This window comes from Salvia splendens, chromosome 10 (assembly GCF_004379255.2).
Source record: "Salvia splendens isolate huo1 chromosome 10, SspV2, whole genome shotgun sequence".
NCBI classification, from domain to species: domain Eukaryota; kingdom Viridiplantae; phylum Streptophyta; class Magnoliopsida; order Lamiales; family Lamiaceae; genus Salvia; species Salvia splendens.
The window spans coordinates 633,624-659,067 of NC_056041.1; the positions used below are offsets into that span (position 1 = coordinate 633,624).

The following is a 25,444-nucleotide window of genomic DNA, read 5'->3' on the forward strand; positions in this document are numbered from 1 at the left end:
TACGTACTCTTACTTAGAAGATAGTTTGAATAAATAAAAAAATATTTAAATACTAATTTAAATTTATATAAATAAAATAAAATTAAACATATTTAAGATATTTTGAAGCATATTTTAGAGATTATAATATTTCTTAGTCAATTTGAATTTTTTTAGTTTATATATGTATATTGTATTAATAAAAATCTGATATATATGTATATTAAATATATAATTTAATGGTTTTTGTGTATAGATATATATTTTATAAAATTAATAATTCATGAAACGTCGAATTAGATGTCAAATATTAAGAAATAATAGATGATAATTGTACCTAGTACAATCTACCAGGCCAACCCATCGGCTAATTTATATTTAAACCATTGTTCATTCTAACTGATATTTGAGCGTATATTTATACAATTGATCATGTTTTGTGTGTGATTACGGATTTTATTTTGTTGTAGATTTGTCTTGTAGATATCAATCGTTGGATACATGGATGGGAAGCTTCAATCAATGAGATGATGAGCCATTTCCGAACCCCGCGGAGTGGAATCGACCCGTACGGAAGGATGACAATAGCTAGGCAGGCTAACAGAAGTGGAGTAATAGAGTGTCTTGCCAGATTGGACGCTCTAAACCTTGTAACGTGGTACTCTGAGGACAGCATGGGGGCCAGCGGTCCTATACGTACTTTTACTTAGTTTGAATATAATTTGAATAAATAAAATAAATATTTAAATACTAATTTAAAATTTATATAAATAAAATAAAATTAAACATATCTGAGATAGTTTGAAGCATATTTTAGAGATTAGAATATTTCTTAGTTAATTTGAATTTTTTCAGTTTATTTATCTATATTGTATTAATAAAATCTAATATATTTTTATATTAAATATATAATTTGAAGGTTTTTGTGTATAAATATTTATTTTATAAAAATAATAATTCATGAAGGGTCGAATTAGATGTCAAATATTAAAAAATAAAAGATGATAATTGTAACTAGTACAACCCACCGGGTCAATCCATCAGGCCAACCCACTCGGTAATTTATATTTAAACAAATGTTCAACCTAACAGATATTTGTGCGTATATTTATACAATTTATCATGTTTTGTGCATGATTACTGATTTTATTTTGTTATAGATTTGTCTTGTAGATATAAATCGTCGGATACATGGATGGGAAGCTTCAATCAATGAGATGATTAGCCTTATGATCGGTAGTATGTAGTCTGGTTCGGGCGTTGCCCGCTTTCATTACAAAAAAATGAGATGATGAGCCATTTCCGAAACCCGCTGAGTGGAATCGACCCGTACGGAAAGATGACAATAGCTGGGCAGGCTAACAGAAGTGGAGTAATGGAATGTCTTGCCAGATTGGATGATCTACACCTTGTAACGTGGTACTCTGAGGACAGCATGAGGGCCCAACGGTCCTATACGCACTCTTACTCTAAGAGCTACCTTTGGCCCGAGCCGCTCTTCCATTACCCTGAGAACAACATTTTGCATGAGGGGCCCTTCTATTACTCTTGGAACATCATGTTACACCAGGGGCCCTTCCATTAATAAGCCGTCATGTTAACCTCACTTAGTCCTTTGTGATTAGTCTGTGGAACTGGTTTGATCCCGCCGCAATTTTAAAAGATAATAAAAATAATTATGGATTTATTTGTATTTGTCCTCGTACGAAACGGATTGTTAACATCTAGTTTTTTATGTTGTTAAGTACTTTTGTCTATTGTATGGAACAGATTGTTAACGCTTACTTTATTTTATGTGGGGTGTTAGCCGGATGTTTATGTACTTTTTTTTGTCTATTATTGTACGGAACGAATATTTGTTGGATGTTGAAGGATTCATATATTTAATTTTACACATTGAAAAATAAGAAAAACCTTATAGTTAAGGTTTGATCTCTATGAGAGAAAGATGTCAAATTGTTGACTGAAAAATTGTGGTTAAGATTTAATTCTTACGCCTCCTAATGCAAACATAAAATTTGACAAAATATTTAAATCTACACCAGCATATGATTCCAAAATCAGATTAAAAATAGATTAAAACTTATACAGACCCCCAAATGAGCAAACAATTAGGGTAAAAGTCTGGCTTAGTAGATATTTGCAAGCTTATGCAACTTATAGACCCTTCATTTCCTCAAATTGAATCTAAAAATGAATTTACATAATCAATCAAGGGCTAGTGAATGGTGAACACTGAGGACTGCACCTGCTGTCACGCAACATATGGGATCAATAGATAACAAACTTAGTCAAAATCAATTTAGTGAAAATCATAGTGATCGCAAGACTAGACATAGATTCCTCATTAAAGTAATCCTAGAGTTTATTATTAAGAGAGTAAATGTCGCGCATAAATTGATCACCTAGATCCCACTACATCAAAGATAAGTTTAGTAGTTATTGATATAATTTTAGATTAGAAGATATTAATTTAATTATATATTTTTTTTTGCAACGGTTGCGATACATTTGTACTACACGAAAAGGATCTATTGTCAAAGGTAAAAGTTCTGTTTGGAGATATGAAATGGAAGTAGAAGTATTGACTATCATGTACATCCTCCGTCCGAACTAAGTTGAGTCAAAATTTTTGAGCACGAAGATTAAGAAATTGTGTTGAAAAGTAGGAGAGATGAATATAGTAGGAAATATAAAGAGAGAAAAGTAAATAATGAAATAAAGTAAAAAATGATTGCATGTTTTATTTTTTTCAAAGAAAATGACTCAACTTAGTTGTGACATTCCAAAAAGAAATACGACTTTGCTTAGTTGGAACGAAGGGAGTAAAAGCTACTGGGATTTGAGATTGACCGGGGTTAATTCTAGATATTTTTCTATAGTTGTGATATGGAGGGGTGGGCATGTACGATATAACTTACGGAAACCACTATACTGTATACCTTACCGTAAACACGGTACGCGAAAAAAATCATACATTTACCTTACCAAAATTTTCGGTATACCTTAGTTTTGGTATGGCAAAAATTTCATACCGGTATTGTACCTCATTTTCGGTATACCGTACTTTTGCGGTATACCTGACTTTCGTCTTTCAACATCAATAAACATAGATAATTTGAGTTTTTAGAATATTATTTATAGTTTATAAATTAAATATATTTTACTCTTAATTATATTTATACTCCCTCCGTTCCATAAAAAATATGTGACAAGATATGTCAAGGGAATTAAGATAAAATTATTAAAGTAAGAGAGATGAATTATGATCCATCCGTTCCATAAAACATATGTGACAATAGATATGTCAAGGGAATTAAGACAAAATTAGTAAAGTAAGAGAGATGAGGAGAAGAAGAGTAATTAAAATATTGTTAATGGATAGTGAGGCTCACATTATTAGTAGTGGTTAATTGTGGTATAAGATATAAATAAGTTGATGTATATGAGTACTAATAAAGTGGGATAACTTCCCAAAAATGAAATGCACATAATTTTGTTGGATGAACAAAAATAAAAAGGGCACATATTTGATATTTGTTATAGGATGGGGGGAGTATTTCACAATAGATTTTATAATTTAAAAATATTTTATATATAATTATATTTATATTTTATGGTATATACCAAATTTCGGATGCAGTGGTATATGAAAATTCATATTGTTTCCTTACCGGATTTCGGCAATGTATCATACTGTACCGATAAGACAGGTATTTCGGTGTTTCGATATTTTCCCCAATCCTAATATGGATTGAGTTAACAATATTACGTTCATCCAATAACATCTACGCAACAAATAAAAATATTTTACCTAGTCAACTAATTTGACTAATCAAATTGAGTGAATGACTATGGTTTGCCTCTATCTATGTATAAATTCGAAATCTTTCCCAATTCTTTTGATTCCTGCAATGTGTTTATACATCCAAATTACTTGTGTATAAGTTGAATATACATCTGGAATCTCACGAACCCTAGATTTTCCTTTCCCCTTCCCGTTTACGTCGAGATTCCTATGTCAAGTGTTCTAGCTGAGGAGGACAGCCTATTTATTCCGAATTAGATGCTTTGCCACCGCGCTACGTAAGGTCAGTGATCAGAAATCAGTATGCTCTTTCATTTTTTTTTTGTTTTAATCGGTAGCAAATACACGAAAGTTTATGCAAACTCTGAACTGCTATTTTGTTAGTGTGCTTAGGTTGACCAATTTTGAATTAGTCAGATTATTGAAAACCGTTAAATCATTTGGGGATGAAGATAGAGTATACGCTTCTGGTGCTTTTGATTGTTGCCTCAGTAATTTCTTGTCGTGTTGCTGCAGATTCGGAGGTAATGAATGATGATAGCTCCTGAATTGAGTGTATTTATTACTTGTTTATGCAAAAGTATAATTATCAGTTTCATTTACTAATATATGGCGTGAACAATTTTAGGAGGAAGTTGCAGGCTTGCAAAATCGGCAAGTGTTAGTTGATAGAAGTAATGATAGAGGGAAGGAGACAGCTGATCTTACAAAGAATAAAGCTGTTAAGTTAGATAGTAATGATCCCAAGGAGCAGATTGAATTAAAAGAAAAGGAGAAGGAACAAAAAAAGGGGGATGGTGGAGATAAGAGGGATGCGCTGAAAATGAAGAATGAGGGGTCTAGTTTGGAGTTGAATAGGGAATCTAAAGAAGGGAGATTGCCACCGGTAAGAGAAGAATGTGATTCCACGTCGAATCATTGTACAGATGATGATAAGACGTTGGTTGCTTGTCTGAGAGTTCCTGGGAATGGTATGATTTGCTTTCACATTATGAGGTTAATTTATGTTAGTTCCTTTTGAGTTACAACGAGAAATTGGGGAACACGTCATCCATTTACTTCATACGATATGCTTGCATGTTCTCCGATTGTTCTAATGATATCGGCAAGTAATGTTTCCTACTTGATTGTTGTCCTAACTTATTTTATCCTCAATTTTCTCAATTTGATTATTCCTAATGAATAATGATGTTAACAAGTAATATATCCTACTACTTGATTGCTGTCCTAAAGTATTTTCTCTCCGACTTTGCATTTTTCCAACTAAGTTAAACTTTATGTATCTGGTCTAGCTATATATACTTATCTTGTAAGTTTCTCCAATAAGAATTATTGAACTTGGCCTTATGAGTACTTTATTGAACCTGACTCTTCGAGGTATGAAAGCAATAATAAATTCTTGCCCTTTGAATTCCAGATTCGCCATCACTTTCACTTTTGATTCAGAACAGAGGTAAAGGTTTCCAGAGTATCACAATTTCAGCCCCTGACTCAGTTCAGCTAGAGAGAAAAAAGATAGGGCTGCAAGAGAATAAAGATGCAGAGGTGTGTAAATCATATAGTAGTATGTATCTAACTGGCTGGTAGTGTTATTAATGTTTCGTCAATTCCTATATCATATGTCTGCAGCTTTTACTTTGCCAACTCAATTCTTCATTTCATCAAATTTATTGACTTATTTTTTGAAGTGTTCTCTTATTTACTATACTGCTTATAATGCAATTTTTTATTGGCCGTAGATAAAAAAGTCATTTAATGAATTTATCAATGAATAAAAACGGTATAATAACTCATTTTTGCTCTCAGATTTACTACATTTTTGTCATATGTTGTTTCTCACATTATTTATCAAATCTGCCAGAAGTGTTCCTGTTTTTTTACTAACTTTAAGATGTTCCCATTCATGATTTATGCCGGAATTTACCGAGAAGGGAAAATCCCATTAAATGCTGGCAATGTGTAATTACAAATCTGATGTACTAGTATTTATTATGAGTTGTGAAACTCCTAAATATGCCTCATGTTGAGAACCTCAGTATGAATTTTGTCCTTTTCAACTTGAAACGTTGTTATCATTCAGGTCAAGGTTTCTCTCGGAGATGTGGAAAATGGCCACTTCATTGTCCTGACAGCCGGACATGGCAACTGCACTCTTAATTTGAAAGATGAATTTATGAGCAGGAAGGCGAATAATCATAACCCGAGCTCCTCGAACTTGAGCATCTATAGTCCAACTCTGTCTAGAGGAGTTGTGTTTTTGGGTGGCTTGGTAATAGTTGGTATTTCAATTTTCATGTGTAGCAAATCAGGGAGGAACCACTTTAGAAGAAAAGATCGCATATACCAAAGGCTTGATATGGAGCTGCCGGTTTCCCACGGCACCAACGCTGACGACAGCTGGGATAACAGCTGGGGAGATACATGGGATGATGAAGAAGCTCCGGTAACCTCCTTGCCCCTCACTCCAACCCTTAGGTTTAAGGAAGGTTGGAAAGATTAGTTACACAGAGAGAAACAATACATACACCTTGTCAATTTTCCATTTTGAGTTGAGGAGGGATGACCGCCAACGGTGTAGTTTGAACCCGAAAACTGTCTCTTTTTCTTGGTGTTCATGCAGAAATGAGTTTGTTATCCAAAACTCTGAATATGCTTTTGCTCAAATTTTAAAGGTTTGGCTAAATTAGTGACATTGGTTAGATTATACTCCACATATGTAATTGATTAAAGGGAAAATAGTCAGCAAAATCATAAATCTTAGTCGAATTTTTGGTCTCCTCCAACTTTTAAAATTGTCTAATAAATTATAAAACCATGAAGTTTTATCATTTTTCTCAATTTTCCCTTGAGATCTAATTTTGATGAAAAGGAATGTGATGTGGCATTCGTTAAATAAAAGCGGACAAGATCGTTTGTGAAATTTATTCTTTTCCTCAACACACTTCTTAGCACATAACTTAGCCATATCACTAATTTGAAATATATTTACACCACATCAAGAACATATTACAAATACATAATTCATATTTCTCATCAGTTTACCCGATATTAAAATATGTGTGTTGAACTCTAGGCTCATGGGCCATATTTGTAAATAATAGTACGTGAAAGCCCACTGTATAATCATGCGACATAATTGTATTTTTTTAAAATATTAAAACCCAATATTATCATCCTAAAACTGTTGTAATCTTTCACGAAAGAGCACTTTTTATTAAATAAATAAATATTAAAATGAATTTTGGAAATCCTAATTTATAAAAGGAAAATAAATAAAAGGTCATTTTAAAACAAAATAAAATAAAAGTTAATAGAAAACAAATTGAAAGGAAATCCTGGAAAAAAAATCAACGCTAATTTTATTACTTAGTTAATAGCTTTTCATTTGTTTATTTTAATCAAACAGGAAAACTAATAAATGCTAAAATGAAGGAAATCTTGTAGGTAATTCTAAAACAAAATCGAGAGAAATCAAATTGAAAGAACCAAAACGAATCATATATTATATTAAAAATATAATACTACTGCTAATATTAACTTTCATGATAGATTTTAATCAAATTCTCCTTGTCATTAAAAAGGGTGATTAGCAATACTCCGTATTATAATTATTAGTAGTCCATGATGTAGTACTATGAAAATGGTGTGATGTCTAATAGGGACGCCATTACTATCACTGTATCACATGGCCAGTTCCAAACTCCTTGTTAGATCACGTGCGCCGCTCAATTATCAATATATTTTACACGTACAAGGAATTCTTTAAACAAATATTAATTAATCTAAATTAATACTACCTCCGTCCCGGGCTACTCGCTCTTTTCCTTTTCGGCACGGAGATTAAGGAATGAGTGTATAGGAAAGTCAAAAATGACGGCTGTAGGTGAAAATTTTTACTAAAAATGGAAAGAGTGCAAGTAACTTGGGACGCCCAAAAAGGAAATAAGTGCGAGTAGTGCGGGACGGAGGGAGTATATTTTATTTAAATATAATTATATATACATGTATAAATAACTAAATGAGCAAAATTTTAAAGAAACAAAATACGTAATTTTGTGTGGATGAAGAATTCTATGGATATGTATGGATATATTATAAGAGGGTGATATTTATAGATATAGATATATGTTTTATTCGTTCATTTACACATGTATAGATAAAATGAGTTGTACTAACATTTTATAAAAGCAAGGAGTTAAAAAGGAGTAGTATACTTTTCTTGTAATTTTTTTATTTTTCTCAGAAATGACAGTTCATTCTAATAGTAATAATTTAAATTCGTGCATTTCTTCATCGTCAAATGATCGACACATGGACAATCTTCTAAAGTTTAACGTAGTAGCTCTGTATATGTTGGATCATATTTTAATTTATAAAATTCAAAAAGGTGGATTTGCTCCAACTCACCAGAGAGTGGGCATGAATCATGATCGTATGTTAAATTCAACTTATTTGGCGCAAAAAAAAAGTGCAAAATTTTTGTAGAAGAACAAACTCATGTGCTCATATACGTAATAATTTGTCATCTACAAACGTTACAAATAAAATTATTCTATGATCACTTCCTCTCCAATTCTTCCATCCTTCATCATTGTCATATCAAATCTCGTTTGATTTATTTTAGTTACAGGCTACAAATGACTAAGCCCAATTAGCTTCCAAAGAAATCCAGCGTTATATATATATATATATATATATATATATACATTCATCTCTCTCTCGTTAATACTATAAGAAGCCTTATTTTACTCTTTATATGGTTAAAAGTTAAAACCATGTCTCTATTTTACTTTGTGACTGTGGGCACTTTAAAATAAAATTAAGCAATGAGATAGTCAAAATAAAGTATATTGTAATAAGTGTAGCATAATACAACAAAGTATATAAACGAGAGTTATCAATAATTCAAACAATTATAAAAATGAGGAAAATTAGCAATGAGATATTTCAATAATACAAAACAATTATCAAAATGAGCGAAAATAGCAACGAAGAGCATGCATGTGTAGGTGGCACGTGGTGGGTCCAGCGTGGACCTTTTGTTGTTATGCACGAGCCATCATGTTCGACACATTCATATTCACAAACTTGTGAGCACACGTGTCGTCGGTGCTCCTCAAGCAAAAGGCAGCGAAATCACCGTGAATGTGAATTCATCTCTCGTGGACCCTCAAATCGACGGCTGAAATTCGTCGGACCGACGCAGACCCACCGCTTACCGTATACCCGCTTGCAGTTTGTCAATATTTATTACTCCCGCGTGCAGCTGAGTCAACTCAGTCAAAATTCGGCTGGAAAAGTTAATTGGAATAGAGATTAAATGAAATTAAAATTAAAGGTAAATGGGCTTTTGTAAAACATAAAAATAGTATGAGAGGCTATAAGATTTTGTGCCCTCTACTTATATGCTATGGATAAATAATGGTGTTATTTAATGAAAGAAAACAAGATATTTGCACCATGTGCCAATTTGTGGACTATGTTTTGCAAAGCCCAATTTTTGATGACATGTCTTTTTCCTTATCTTGTTAGTATATCTTTGAAATTTTAGTCATAGGAATTGTTATTAAAACATATACGTATATGATTATGGAAACAAGCCTATATATTCGGGACATTCGAAAAATAAGCCTATATAATTGAGATGTTTGGAGTACGTAATTTGCCTCGGTTTGCAAAGTTCACATAGCACAATCATCGATAGCATATCACGATCTAGGGATGTGTCTATGAGGGGTAGCGCGGGATCGCCTGACCCCACTATTAATCCATGAATACTGAGAAAACATTCATAAATCAGCCTTCAACCTTATGATAGCTATGCCTCTACCTCAATCTTCTCTTTAGGCTTATGCAATTTCTAAGAATTTGCCATGAGTTTATTTATCATACTAACATGTATCATGGAATTTGTGTTTTCATGATCTAGATAGCTACGAAAGTAAAAATGTTTCTATAAGTCCAAATATTGTTGAAGATGTCACTGAGTTGGGGATAATCTCATTTATGCGATGAGTTTCACTCTACGAGTTTTATTTCCTAGACCAACCACTGCCACAACCACACTTATTTTATTACTATTGATTTATGGAAGTGAAAGTGGGGAGCAATGAATTTTGTTCTCTATAATCCAATTAGCAAAAATTCATCATTTGGATATCTCTCTAAAAGAGGCTATGACCTAACTCTTAAATAACATATGTGGTTTCCATTACCTTCCACCAATCTCTAACCGGATCCTCGAATAAAAAAAATTAAAGAACAGAAAATAAATGGAAGAAAAATCTATTTAATTCGATAATACAACAATAGAAGAAATTTTTTAAAAAAATGGGTCCAAAAATTTACTTCGGTTGGGGTGATGTTATAATCCATGGGATTCGGATGTCGGCTTTTAAGCCAATCTTGTCTGCACATCCTACTTCTCTTTCTATTCGTCTATTTTATACTCCATCCGTCCTCAATTAGGAGTCACTTTTTGACTGAACACAAGTTTTTTAAGGAAGTGTTTGAATGTGTGGTGTAATAAATGAAGTTAGTTAGTGGAATGTGGGACATCTTTGACTTTTAGGGTATTTTTGATGTCCAAATATAGTAAGTAGGAAGAGTGACTTTTAATCGAGAACGGACCGAAATGGAAAATAGTGACTCTTAATCGGGGACGGAGGGAGTACATAATTAAAATATAATTTTTGATTTAATCCCACTTGCTTCATTCATGAATTTTATGTATAGTCTAATCTAATTAATTTATTCGTTATGCCCATGAAAAATATCTCGAAATATGCACTAGCCACATACAAACAAAGTTGGGTATAGCGCTAATCGTGGGGCTCTATGCCTCGATTTGATTTCAATCATAATAATATCTGGATTTAACAATATATTTTGTCACAATGCATTCTAAATTAAATATTAGTACTCCATTCAATAGTTTCAATTGGGATTTTGAGATCCAACAATTGAGGTTTAATTGAACGATTGGCTAGTTCGGCTTCCTTAGAATGGCTAAGTGACAAATTAAGTAGGTATTATCATGAATAGAATACCACAGTAACAAACTTATAGCTTAGCATAATTTGTTGAACATTGTGTGATTTTTCTTGCCTTGGAGATATTATATATAAATATTTACCTTTTGAAAGTTATGCACAACACCAAGTGAACTAAAACAAAAGTCTATAACAATAGTTTTATTATTTTGAATGACTCCAAAGTTTTATTATTTTGAGTAATATATATGTTTGCATATCTACTAAAAAATGTGGATAGCTATAATTAATAATGACTGTATGATGTGGTGCTCACATTAACTTTTTCGAATATATGTACATTAAATTTTCAATTAAAGTTAAATTCAAACAATAGTATTACCATCCTCTCTTTATTAATACGTATGTCATGGTATTGATACTTTGACCAATCTCCCAAAATCGCTGGCATTCTGAAAAAGCGCATTATACCATTTGAACGTTTCTTATTAAATAAAAGAGAACTATCAATCACTCTCGAATAACAAATAGTAGTATTATTATTAACTTTTCTCTCTCTTGATAAAATGGATTTTCGATAGGATACAATCGGATAGTGACCAAAAGGTTTTCTCTGTTGCTTTTTTGTAGTAAAATTTCATTTCAAAATTTGATGATGATGGCTACTCTCATGATGGAAATTAACTACCTCGTAATAAATTATATACTATAGTTATATATATTTTGTATTACTACAAATCAATTGGTGTCACTCCATGCCTGTTGCTTTAGCTCGGTTACAATGATTTCACATCCAACATTATTATTGTAGAGTGGTCCTCAATAATAACTATACCATTTTTTGTAATATTCTTAATTAACAACCTACAATTTAGTAGCCAAATAGATGATAAATGGAGAGAATATAATTGGTATAATTTATGTGATATGTTTACGAACAACTCTCTAGTTTATATTGCTTCGTGAGCCTGGAAAAATTTTTCATGTTTCGGACTTTCCACATTAAATCTTGCTGTCGTGTCCTTATTCTCTTGTTAAATATAAAGCCCATATATATGAATAGAATCATGTATGGTCCAAATTTTCTAATTAAATTAATGTGATAATTGTGACATATTCGTCTTGCAAAACAATTTATTGTGCTATCACATCACGAGTGTTACTAATATTTCAAAAGGTTATCCCTATGGAACATATACTACTTGTATAATTAGGGGAAAATACTTTAAAAATTGTATTATCTTCATGTCAAAATCGTTATAATTCCGTTTGTTACATAGTAAAGTTTAAAGCAATTTAAAAGCAGTTCAATTAATTTTTTAAAGTGGAAAGCAGTTCATTTTTATTTCAAATTTCCCTATATCCATCAACATAAGAAGACAACTAGAATAAGTATTTCCTACAAAAGATAAAATCTTTATCATCTTGGGGCCTCTTTTGTTGATTTGTTTTTTTCCTTAAAGTTTTCATGTTTTCATATATAGACTATAGTTCAACTTGGTAAAGTTAGTCTACTATTTTATAGTATATCTTAAATTAATGACCTAAAAGATGATATTCAATACTTACTTTGCTAATAAGATGAAGCTGGGAAAATTTGTGTGCAATGGAATTATTAGACTGTAAAGGTGGGGGCTTAAACTCCTACCAATCTCTTTAACTTTATTTCTTTTACCATTGAATTTATTGAAGATCATATTTTGTCATTATTAAATTGACGATACCGAAGTGTTGAAATTGCATGAAAGAAATGTGTATCAAAGAAATTTCGCTGCAAAGGATGGATTTGAGAGAAGAAGAAAAAGTTAATGGCGGAACTTTTTAGCATGAACTTTAAGAAACGAATATTTAGTGTGTTAAATAAATAAATAAAAATTAAGAGAGAGAAAAGAGTAGAAAGTTAATAAAACATAGAGAATAAAGGGAGTACAGGTGAGAAAAAGTGTTTATTATTACTATATATGAAAAATGACTCAACTATAAGGGAACAAAGAGAATATTAGTAATATATAAAAGTGAGATCAATATTGCGAGGAGTAAATTTTTACACATACTTTTTGAAGTATTTATAAAATTTGAGTCAAGTCAAAATAGGATGTATTTTTAAAATTCGAGTCGAGTCGAGTCGAAGTGGGACGGATATCTACGTACACAGGGCGAAAACGGTGTAGGCGGCGCGGCGCAACAACACACATGCAAATTGCGGATGGGAATGGGACCATTTTGATCACTTCCCATTTTCCACCATGATTTACGCTTTCCTTTTCCAATTTTGTCACGCATGTGTCTGGTGTACTCCACGCATCTAGCATTGTACTACCTACGTTCTTCATTAAGAGTTATATTTTGTCATTTTTATTTGTCTCTCATTACGAGTTTTATTTCACTTTTACCATAAATGATACGTAAGTCCCATATTCTACTAACTTATTCTACTCACATTTTATTTTATTATAAAACTTCACATTTTATTATAAAACTAATATATATAAGCGAGACTTATATTTAACTCATTTTTTTTAATTCTTAAAACTCGTGCTGAAACCAAATAGGACTCTTATTAAATGACGGAGTTAATATCTATTATAGAAATAATAAACACAGTACCACTAACCCATAGAAGAAGAAAAAATCTCTAGAATTATAGTGTTAATCCTTTTCTTTTTCAAAAGTCGGAAGCTAAGGGAGAGATATAGCAAGTTCTTTTGGTAAAAACGACACCTTTTCCAAAAACTTCACTTGATATTAGAAATAATATTTACTTTCATGATTTCATCTCATTTTGCCGTCAACGGCATGGTTACGTCTTTTTAAAAAATATTAAAATGGCTAATAGTGTATCATTGATTAAGTCATGAGAACTTGGGAATTGGGATGAAAGCCGGCATTTACTCGACAATAAAAATAAAATGTGAAACAATTGTTAATTTATAGAGGTACGTACCATTAGAACGATTATTAGAATTTAGAACCAACCATATGCATTGACGTTCGTACTTTGGAGTTCCTAAAAAATTATTCTTTGTTCCGAACATTAAGTGCCTATTAAATTAATCAAATGTTTTCCAATTTCCATTATTATACAATAAAATCCGGAAACTAATTGGTTGACTATACCACATTTCCACAGTTTCCTCCATTGATTTAGGCCATGTCTTCGCATGATATGTTGAAACTAATCATGTAATTAAAATACCAAAATTGAGTGGGATGGTTTTGGATTTTAGTATAACTTCAAAAATGGAGTATTACTCAACTTTAGAGATTGTAGTTTCACTCTCACAAAACACTTTACAAATTTAGAGACCTTATATATTTGTTCTAAGAAGGAATGATGTCTTAATCAATTTCTTTCCTTTTGACAAACAGAAAAAAGTATAGTTGAAATGAAATAAATAAAATAATATTTCTAGCTAGTTGCAGTTGGTAAAATACGCATTTCATGTAATCCAGTAAATTAGACTTTTGTGTTTTTGTTTGATTTTATATCAGGTATGTCGTTGTTTGGGTCTAAACCAAGAAGTCAGACATGTTTTTCGAAACTATATTATCCCAAAATATAAGAACACAAAACACATCAGTTGTGTAAGTTTTCTCCACATAACTAATATGCACGATTAGTTGTAACACAAAAAAAAAGAACAGTGTAGTAAAAGCGCAAGAATTTGACAACGCATTATATTTCAGTTAATAAGCCATTTTCCTTTAATTAAAGAGTTAAAAACACTAGCGGACACAAATGGAAGTAAGGAGGGGCATAAATTATGCCCTTATTAAGCTAATTTCTTTATTACTCCTATGGTTTGTGATACTACTACCCACCTTTTGACTACTCGAATGTTACGAAATGTAAAAGATTGTTAGTGAAAAGTTAGTGAAGTATAAATTCAACTTTTATATGGTACTCCCTCCGTCTCACAAAAATATACATTCTTTCCCTTTTAGTCTGTCCAACAAGAATATGCATTTTCAAATTTTGGAAACTATTCTCTCTCTATGAGGTAAGACTCCTTCCCTACTAACAATACCTGAACTACTTTTTCTCTCTACCTCTCTTTATGAATTAAATAAGTTAATGTAATATGAGATATCTCATTGTATAAGTTAGCATAAAAAGTGCAAACGCTTAATTAAATTAAGTGATTGATAGGATGTGATTAAGTAATACTCCTAGGGACCATGATAAATTTCCCGCGCTTAATCTTTAGTTTGAAATAATCAAAAGCTCAAGCATGGCTGAATTAGCACGTGCGGCAGTCAGTGATTGTCTGTGCGCATGACCATGCAATCCTCTCTCTGTTGAGCCACGTTGGCGCCTTATCCAGCGTTGGATTCCGATTTCCCGTAAGCACGCTGCGTCCATTGCCGTACGATTTACGGAGCAAAAGCGAGGACCGTTTTCCGCGATGTAGACTGCCAACTTCATCATTTGCGCATCTTCCACATGTTTCGGACACTATAGGTAGAGAATTAAAGTAGCTCAAATCTAACTTTTTTAAACGAAAATAATGGGATGTTTTGATTCTTGAGATATGGAAATAATAATATGATTTTTTAGTTGCGGTTGCAGTTTTGAATTTATTGTTGCTTTGAATAGAGGGAGAAGTTTGTAGGTGGTATGAAGTTATGAATATTTTTGTAGTTTGGGAAAACATTAATTTTGCCATCGTTTTTATCCACAGTCACAGTCGTGTGTACGCTAGCTAGGTAATTTGACCATGCTAGTTTTCCCCGATCTCCAATCGTGCTTTTCTGGCCTATTGTTTATGTGGTGGAAGTTGTCCTAGAGTTTGTTTGTTGTTGTGTTTTTGTCGTTGATGATGTTATTTTTATTTGCTTTAGATTGATTATGTCTCTGGTAGAGATGCCCACGGTTCCGGTTTCGGATATTGTCGAACCGGAACCGAACCGCGAGGGTGTTTACGGTTCCGGTTTCAAAACCGACGGTTACAGTTTCGGTTCGGAACCGTCGGTTTTTCGCGGTTCCGACTAGATTTCACCGGTTTTCGATAGTTTTTCATGGTTCCGGTTTGGAACGTCTGAACCGGCGGTTCCGGCATGATTTCGGTTCGTAAAATTTGGACCGGAACCGGTCCGCGGTTCAAAATATGGCGGTTCCGGTTCAAGAAAAAAGTCACGGTTCCAGTTCGGAACCGGAACTGGCGGTTACGGTTCCGCGGTTAATTGCCGGAATGGAAAACCTTAGGCATCTCTAGTCTACGGGCTTCTGGCATTGTTTTGCATTTTATTGTTTGGTTGAGATTTTGATATGGTCGTTTGTTTGGATTTTGACTGTATGGCTTTTGACTGCTAGTGATAGATCTTTGCTCGATGTTTATCGGATCGATCGTGTTTCTCCTAATATCAAATATATATACACATAGCAGAGGTAAACATTATTTATGATGTGAGCCGTGATAATAGTGATACGTAGTAGAAATAGGAAACAACCATATCTAGGCAACCATATCTAGGCCAAAAAAATTGTGAGGGGACAGGAGATATATAGGTGATGTATCTACTGCTAATTAATAATCATACAGTCCATAATTTAGGTGAACTTTCCTATTTATTCATCTACCTGCACTTTTACATTAATACATCATACCTTGTTTTAGTTTTGTGATAGAAAAAAGTAATTTACACCTCACAACTTTAATGCTGACCCCCTATTTCATTTCCCATTGGCCCCTTACTTAGCTACACAAATTCAATGCATTAAAATGCATCTCCATACAGACTTTTTTTTACTATCATTTTACAAAAAATACTACATTTATTTCATTTACTTATTTTTCTTTTCTTAATATATTTTCTTTGATTATCTATTTTGTTATTTCTGCTACTTTTTTTCTTTGCACAAAACTCACTATATACAGATATAATATTCTTGCACAAAGAAAAGCCTCAACTATAATGAGGCGAATGAAATATTTTCCAACAAACATATTTATATAAAAAATGCTAAGAATTTGAATTTAATTGCTTCAAACCCAATGACAGTCACCAATATATTTATAGTTTTTATTTTCTTTCCACCAATATAGTTATAGGTTTGCATCAATAAGTTGCACTGCATAGATAGTATTACCACTGCATCGTAGATCAACAAATGTGCTCATGTGGATGCAGCTCAAAGACAGCTCTGTAACTGTGGATTTTGTATGGGTTGTATAAATATTAGATTATACTTATCTACTTTATTCTTTATAAAATCACCAAATGCATGTCTATTCGAATCAATGTACAATATTTCATACATATAAGAAATAATAAGTTTAAGAGTGAACTACCCTAATAGTCCTTGATCTTGTAGAAAAATGCATCAATGGTCCTCAAAATTTTTTATAGCATTTTTGGTATATTAAGACTAAAGTAACCATAGGCACAAAAAATGTAAATTTGTAATGTTTGAGGACATTTTCGACATTAAATATTAGTATACTATTTTTGTATTTTTAGTTACTTCTTAAATACTAGGAGTAGTATACTATTTTATATTTGTATTTACTTAAAATAGTTTATTGTCATTATGAGTTTAAAAATAAATACAATCTTAAAATCATTTAATTTTACTACTATTCATTATAAAACTCAGTCTATATGAAGAAAAAAATAAATCTAATAATTAAAATTTAAGTGAATTATATCTACCGTAAATTAAAGTGAACTCTTGCAAAAAATTTAATAAAAATATTAAAGTAAACTAAAGTAACTTTTTTATTAGTATAAAGCTCAATCTATACGTTATTCAAGTAATTATTGAACAAATTTAAGTGAATTATAATTCAAATGAAAATGTTTTATGTTGTAAAAATATAAAATCAACTAGTACCAAAAAGATAAAAAAAAATTAGCCCGAAAATGTGCTTTTATATATGTCAAAAAAAATTGCAAGAATGAAGAGGTACCAAAAATGTGATTTCCAAAGACCAAAAATGCCCTCCATGGCATTTAGGGGATTTTTCAAATATAGAGGGGTATAAAAGACCGACAAGTACAAAAAATTTACGGACCAAAAAGGCTATAAATTTTTTAAGGAATTATTAGTGTATTTTTCGACAAGATCAGAGACTATTAGAGTAGTTCACTCTAAATTTAAAACTATTAGTATTATTTTAAGAAAATCATACCCTAGAATTATAATTTAGATCATGGACAATCCCTATTGGACATTGTGCTCTAATCAATGCTGCACTAACTATAACCAATAATTTGATTAATTTTAACATTAATAAAATGATTTGGCATTTATTGTTGCTCAGAAATAAAAATTAATTTAAAAGCTTACCTTATGTGAGTATTTAGTTAATAACATCAAATTTACAAGACCTAATTAATGCAGTCGTGGAAAGTAGCTTCGCGGAAGACATGCCACTTTGTTTGAGGTGATATACCACAAAAACATATACATAAATAAATGTTAGTGCCATTTAAATATTTATTTTAAGTACGTACAAAATGCGTCCACAAATATATTTAAATTATATATTTCAAAATTGTTGTGGCACTTGATTAAAAATAATTGTAATTAAGTGCTCCAGCTGGTTTGCCAGTTCTAGACAGTTTTAATCTTCAAGCAATAGATTGACTCTACAAAATAATTTATTGTGAATATATTGTTATGGTTTATGCATGGTTATATTTGTATAGGCTAATTGCTTAGTTGCAATGACTAATACCGAGTTAGAGTTGAAGCACGCTTACCATCAGCTGTGAAGACTCAAGAACCGTTGGATGAGAGATTAGGGCACCCGCAACGCTGTGCCGTTGCGGTTCCTATGCCGTTCCGGCGGAACGGTTCCGCGGCGGCACGCGTTGCGGGGTTCGTTCCGTCGCCATTCCGTGCCCATGCCGTTCCAATGCCGTGCCGCGTTCCGTTCCGGAGGAACGCGGAACGAAACGTTCCGCCACGCGCCGAGGCGACGTGGCGGCCTCCCATTCGACGCGTGAAGCCCACTCGCTGCCCCGCGAGTGGGCTTCGTCCCGGTGACACAATAATTCAAATTTTTTTTTAAATTTGAATTTAATAAAAAAAAATTTTTTTGCAACGGTAATGTGACCGTTTTTTTATATCCGTTTTGTATTTTTTTTATTTTTTATTTATTTATTTACTCTATAAATACTCCTATTTCATACTCATTTCAATCACAAACACACATCTATTCCTCTCTATAAATTCGAATTTATTTTTTTAAGATTTTAATTGTGTGCTTTTTATTTTTCTAAAAGTTTAAATTTTTTTTAATGTTGTGTGTTTTTTAATAAAGTGTGTTTGTTTTTTAATAAAGTGTGTTTATTTAAATTGAATTGGGTTGGAAATAAAAAAAAAATGAAATTGAATGAATAGTAATTTGAGGAACGGTTAAGGAACGGAGGGTTGCAGGTTCCGTTCCTTAGTTAAGGAATGGAGTAAAAAAGTACAGTGGGACCCTCAAATAGTGGTTTAAGGAACGGTATAGGAACAACGTTGTGGATGGCCTTAGTGATGATTAAATCCTAACCGTAGGATTTGAATTGTTAGTTAGGTTTGTTTGTGGCGCCTTATAAAAGGAAAGAGAGGGAGTTGAGTTTGTTTTAAGTTTTTCCCAAAATTCAAACGGTAATTTTCCTTCTCTAGAAGTCAAATACAATCTCCAAGATTTCCGTTCATTGTTTTTGCCGTCTTGTTCAATCGCATCTCCGATTCACATTCAACAATATTTAAATGCAATTTCAGTTTGAACGATCAATTCTTGGTCGTGCTGTTCTTATGCAAATCTGAAATTTAAATCATTTCAAATAAACAATGTGATCTACACATGAGTTCAAAACGGTGTCGTACATTGTGTATCCAAACCAATTAACACATCTAACTACATATGTGAAGCTATATTTTTTTTATATATATACCACTGCCTAACTAAATCACGAAAAATTAAAATGAAATATTATCTTATTTATAGGAGAAAAAGTAGTGGAAACACTATTGGAATTGTAGAAAATCTTGGTCTCCAAATTCAACAACAAAGTACCCTTATGGGTGCACCTTTTACACTTTATTTCTTCTATGATAGTAGTATACAATTGTGTTACATTACTATCATCCTCCATTATGAATATTCGACTTCCGAATTCTTCCTAAATCTACTTACATTTCAACTTTCCCTTTCACATTGCAAACTAGTACATAATGTTTTTTTCAGCATCGTAAACTAAAAAATTTCAAAGCATTCATTGTGAAATCCTACACAACCATAAAAACCATCAAGTTTGTTTGTTTTTTTATCGATCAAGCAACTTAGAAAAATTGTCACTAGTAGTATTATAACTCGAATTTGGGGAAAATTAAATCTCCCTAAAATTAAATCTGGTGCGGCAAATAAAAAATTATGTATTATATATAATTCATATCAGATACATGATACAAAAAAAATTATTTTTCAGAAAGGGAGAGACTAAAAAATCACTCTTCATCGCCACTTCTGGAGAAGTGGTGCCTTTGCCGTGACTGTAACAAAACCTCTAATAGTCGTTAATAACTGAAATCTGCTCTTTTGACTTATGTATGACGTGTTCAGATATGACGTTTCCACTCTCTCCAAAAAGGGAAAATATATTTATATTTTTATTAACATCAATAAAATTCGTACTTTTCTTTTTTAATATCAAATTATTTTTATTTCACTTTTGAAAAAGTTGTACACGAGAAAATAGAGAATTCAATTACATGCAATTTCTTTTTGGGCGTATGCCGTTGATTGCGGTTGAGAATAAAGTGTTTTCCTTAGTGACTTAGCCCCTTCTTTTTTGGCATTTTCTTCCTTTATCCTTTTACTTTTTTTTATATTTGTTGTTTTTTAAGATAAATTAAGAATCATATTCTCTGACATGCCAATGTATCCAAATCTTATTTTAACCCTGGTTTGGCAGTTAGTTGTATGTACTGTGTTTTTTAATCTGGCAGTGGAAAAAATGAACTTGTGTTCTTTTGCATTAAACTCTTTAAATATATCACTAATTATACCCTATTTTTTATTGGAAATAAAACGAGACCCAAAATAAAAATAATTTATTGGCAATATGTAGAAGCAAATACTGAAACCCGTTAGTGAATGCTCTAGAACGTGTACACCTTGAGAAAAGCTATGAAATTTGCCGCGAAATTCTCTTTTCGATGCACATGCCACACCACTTATCAACTCAAATTTCATGAGTAATCTGCCAGTTTTGTGAACTTACATATTTCAAAACTTTCCATAATTATACACTACATAACAATTAACAACCAATGCAAAATTTATCGCTTTCCACTTCCTATACTTTCTTTAATACTATTAAAACGGTGATTTTAATAGCAATGTAAGCTCAACTTATTTGTGTTTAAGATATTCATATGTGAATTTTTCAACGTACTTAACTACTCAAAACGTATTGGTTTAATTTACATCTATTTATCTTTCGTTGATGTTTGAATTGAATTTTACGATAGTATGAAAGTAAATGACCAAATGTCTACTATTATTTGTTTGAGAAACAAAATAAAGTACATTTACATAGTGACTACTTCATGATTTGTATCTTAATTACGTAATTATCAAATACTACTTTGTCCTGTTATTATTGTCGAAGTTACAAGTAAATGACTGAGCATCTTGTTTTGTTTGTATTAAGATCAACCTTAGCTTTGTATTTTCCCAAGACCTCCACGTAATTAGGATTATATTAATTTTGACAGATCAAAGAAAAATGTAAAATAAAAAACACAGAGTAAGACAAATTTAATAAAATATTGGGAGAGGGGGTTTGGGTTTTGACTTGGGGTAAAATGGTTAGAGAAAATATTTAACGTAACGGTGTCGGTGTATGGTGATTTTCTTAATAATGTGAATGCCAGAGAGAAAATTTATTGGCTGTGAGCGTTGTTTGTCGGGTTGTCGGGTAATCGAATCATATTATCCTCCTAAATTTGTCACGATAATTTGTAGAGAAAAAAAAGTTCGGTCAAATTCTTTCTCTAAAGCATATGCAATACCGAGGCTTATAGTAGTACATGAAAATTTTAGTGAAATGGATAAAGATTGCTACTACATATATGCATAATGACGTATTAATGTAGATATGTGAAGAACTAAATATTTTTTTAAACCTAAGAAATAAAAAAGTTTTGCTATTAAAAGATTGATATTTTCATTAGTAGACTTAATTTCTGAAATAATTGATATATAGTTCTTTAAATGCGAAGTAGATATTTATAGCAAAGATGATATGAGCTATATTTACTAAAGAGTTAATTGCTTATTGGTACAAAATAGAGTACAAATTAACACATACGGTTAAAAAAATGCATACTAGCTAACCAAATCGAGTATAACACTTCTTTTCTTTCAATAAAGGGTGTTGACATGTTGTCTACAAGCGTCTGAATAAATAAGATAATCATGCTTATCTGTTTGGAATATTTTCCTTTTCTATAATCAATTTCACTGAAACCAAATCATCACCAAATATCTTTGTAAATAGCTTTTCTAGGCAAATTACAAATGCAATTGACGAGAAAGAATGCACAATAGTGGTGTCTTACATCAATCAAATTAAAAAAATTAAGGCACTTTTATTTTATTCCACTTTTCTTTATAAATCAAAGATGTGCTTATAATTTAGAATTTGCAATTATGAGAAATTGTTCTAGAACTTGAACATTCAATGAAATTAGCTTATATAGAGGAACTTACAAAAGTCTACGCGTTATTTATCAGCATCTATCATAAACAACGCGGATGTATAGTCCACAGTTTTTCTTTTGCAATTTAAATTTAATTGAGTTATTTTGATGAGTGTGATCCTACACAGATTTATAAATAGAAAAAATGTCAACTTTGCATTTCAGATCTTTCATTTAACTTATAGAAGATACTCAGTATAACAATAAGAAGTAAATATACTCTCCCATTTTATAAAAATATGAGCATCTGAAATGACATGAAAATTAATGTATGATTAATAAAGTAAGAGAGATGAGGAGAATGATAATTTAAGTAAGGTTGATGTATAACGTGACCCAAATTATTATTACTAGTGATTAATGAGTTCTAATAGTAGTATACGTTGTAAATAAATTGATACATGTAATTAAAAAGTTGGGGACAACTTTTTATAAATGAAAATGCTCATATTTTTATGGGACGGATAAAAATGGAAAGTGCATAGTAAATAGATAAATGCATATGGACATATGGGTGAAATATACGTTGTAGTTTTCAAAACCAAATTTAATGTTTGCTGATTTAACATTCTTTTTAGCTGAAATAACTTACCACTACAGTACTACTAATACTTGTGCATAAGTTCATAGGAGTGTAAATTTTGTGATAAACTTGTATATATTTTTTTTCAAACAATGAACTTTTATTCAATCTTTAACCTTCCCAATCTCCCAATTAAAAACAAAATATTACTCTAGTTATTAATTTGTTGTGTTATGTGGAAGACTTACCATAATTTATTAGAATTATAAAAAGGTAGAGATATTTTTGGTAATTTGATTTTTAGTTACACACATGACCAAAGAATATTTCTCTTGATTTTCTTGGTGAATAAACGTGACTTGTGAATTCACAATTTACCTTTTATTCCCATTCTTGTACTGGGTCTGGGACCAACAGGTCAAAAATAAATATCTTTATTTAAATTCCCACAAGATAGTATATTCATTGTCTCAATTCTCAGAATGGGTAAAACCAAAGGAGGTAGCAAAAATTTTAATTCATCACACTAAAAATAAATGAACAAAAAATGCCTAACTTAAAAACTTCAACCCTCGAATTATAAAAGTTTTTATCATACTGCATACATTTAGAATAACAATGAATTAATTATGTAAAACAAACATGCTCCTCCAAAAATTAGCCTTAATTATTTTTTTTCAAAATATAGCAGAGGAAAGCACATGGATTTGGAAGCCCTAAAAATCTGGTTCCCATTTTTGGAATATTAACCCAGAGACACATGATAATTAAATGATTTAGGTGTCCTTATTAAAACCTTAACCAACCCACCACGTGTCACTCAATGCAAGCACCAGGGATATTTCCGACAATTCGCACAAGGTGGGGATACAAAAAAGAGACGACATTACCTCTGAGAAAACTTTTCTGCTTAATCTTCCTGCATTTGGTATTTTTTCAAGAAAATCAATGTAACATATCATAACCTTGTTTTTTTTTGAAGGAATATCAAACCCTTATTATATCACAACTTAGGATAATTAGTTCAAATAATTTACTCCCAAGTCCCAACAATCACAATTAGGATAATTAGTTCAAAGAATTTACTCCCAAGTTTCACCATTTGCGAGTACACGTCTAATTTTACCATTTTAATACTCTATCCCTCATATTATATATAACACATTCCTTTTGGGCTCATATTTTTAATGGTAAAATAGGAAAGATTTCACTTATAATGGGACGGCAAATAAATATTTCTCATTTATAATGGAACGAAGGAAGTATTTTCGCTACTACTGGTTTAATTTCACTTTTTAATCTCTTAGGAGTAATAGGTATGGCCAATAAATTTTATATTTCACTAAATCATTTTATTTACATTTAATTATAAAACCACTCATTTGGTCCCAAATTAATCATTGCATTTCTTTTCAACTAAAAAATAAAAAAAAATTAGTGAGGTAAGTGAAGAAAGAAATAAGTACTCTCTTCGTTCACTAATAAATTTCCCATTTGTTTCTATTTTTGATAATACACCTTACATTCACTAACTTTATTCCACTCACATTTTATTACAAAAATTAGGAGTATATAAAAGAAGGACCTACATTCCACTAATATTTTTCCGACCACTTTTTACTACATTTCTTAAAATCAGCGACATGTGAAATGTGAATTAGTAATCATGGACCGAAGGAGTAGAATAAATAATAAAGTAATAAGTACTCCTTCTTTATTTGTTAATTGAGTCAATTTTTTTTTTGAAAAGTTCCAAAAATAACTTAATGATTTCTACTTTTGGTTAAAAGTAATAAATTTTACTTTCTTATTTATTCTCTAATCTATTTTATTCTCTAATCACTTTTATTCTCTTTGTTCTCTTTGTAGTTAACACACTAAACATCCCATTTTTAATCACCGTGCTAAAAGTAAACTATTCAATTAACAAGAAACGTAAGGAACGGTAGATATGTAAAAATAAATTAGAGTGTGAGAGAATAAACTATTAGGGATTTTTTTTTACAAAAAAATTACTCATTTAGATTGGAATGTTTTTTAAAAGAATGACATTCAATTAATTTGATACTAATTGAAAATAATAAAAGCGAGATTTACCTTCACCAATTTTTTTCATTGGCATTCTTTCACAGTAGTACTAGTTAAAACTCGAGTCATCAAAAAGTAAGATGCGTAACTAGACGCGCCGTGTATGTTTCTTGCCACCTTAATTCCCGTATGAACATAACTGCAAGCGTTCCTTCGTAGCAAAAGCAAGCACATGCCTCTGCCTAATTTCATCTCCTCTCATAAGTCATAATATCAACAATTTAAATGGTTTCTCAAAATAATAATTAGCAAAATGAATTAATGGTACATACAAAAGGGGAAAATATAATAAATGTGTATGAATCATTTAATAATCTGCACCCTTTCTCTGTAGCGTTGGGCCTGCCTTC

The 25,444-nt window shown here is 31.4% G+C and overlaps 1 protein-coding gene across 3 annotated transcripts; it reads left to right on the forward strand.

The window, feature by feature from the left end:
- Positions 1–3,819: 3,819 nt before the first annotated feature.
- On the forward strand, positions 3,820–6,470 carry LOC121753360. 3 transcript variants are annotated; one of them, XM_042148645.1, is made up of 5 exons: positions 3,820–4,070; positions 4,205–4,311; positions 4,416–4,758; positions 5,205–5,332; positions 5,868–6,470. In XM_042148645.1, exons 2-5 carry the CDS (start codon positions 4,234–4,236, stop codon positions 6,285–6,287), a joined length of 969 nt encoding a protein of 322 aa, XP_042004579.1. In that variant the 5' UTR covers positions 3,820–4,070; positions 4,205–4,233; the 3' UTR covers positions 6,288–6,470. The 3 variants fall into 3 exon arrangements, with proteins under 3 accessions (XP_042004579.1, XP_042004577.1, XP_042004578.1); XM_042148643.1 differs by having other exon boundaries at positions 3,821–4,070; positions 4,172–4,311; XM_042148644.1 differs by having other exon boundaries at positions 3,821–4,070; positions 4,181–4,311.
- Positions 6,471–25,444: the final 18,974 nt, after the last annotated feature.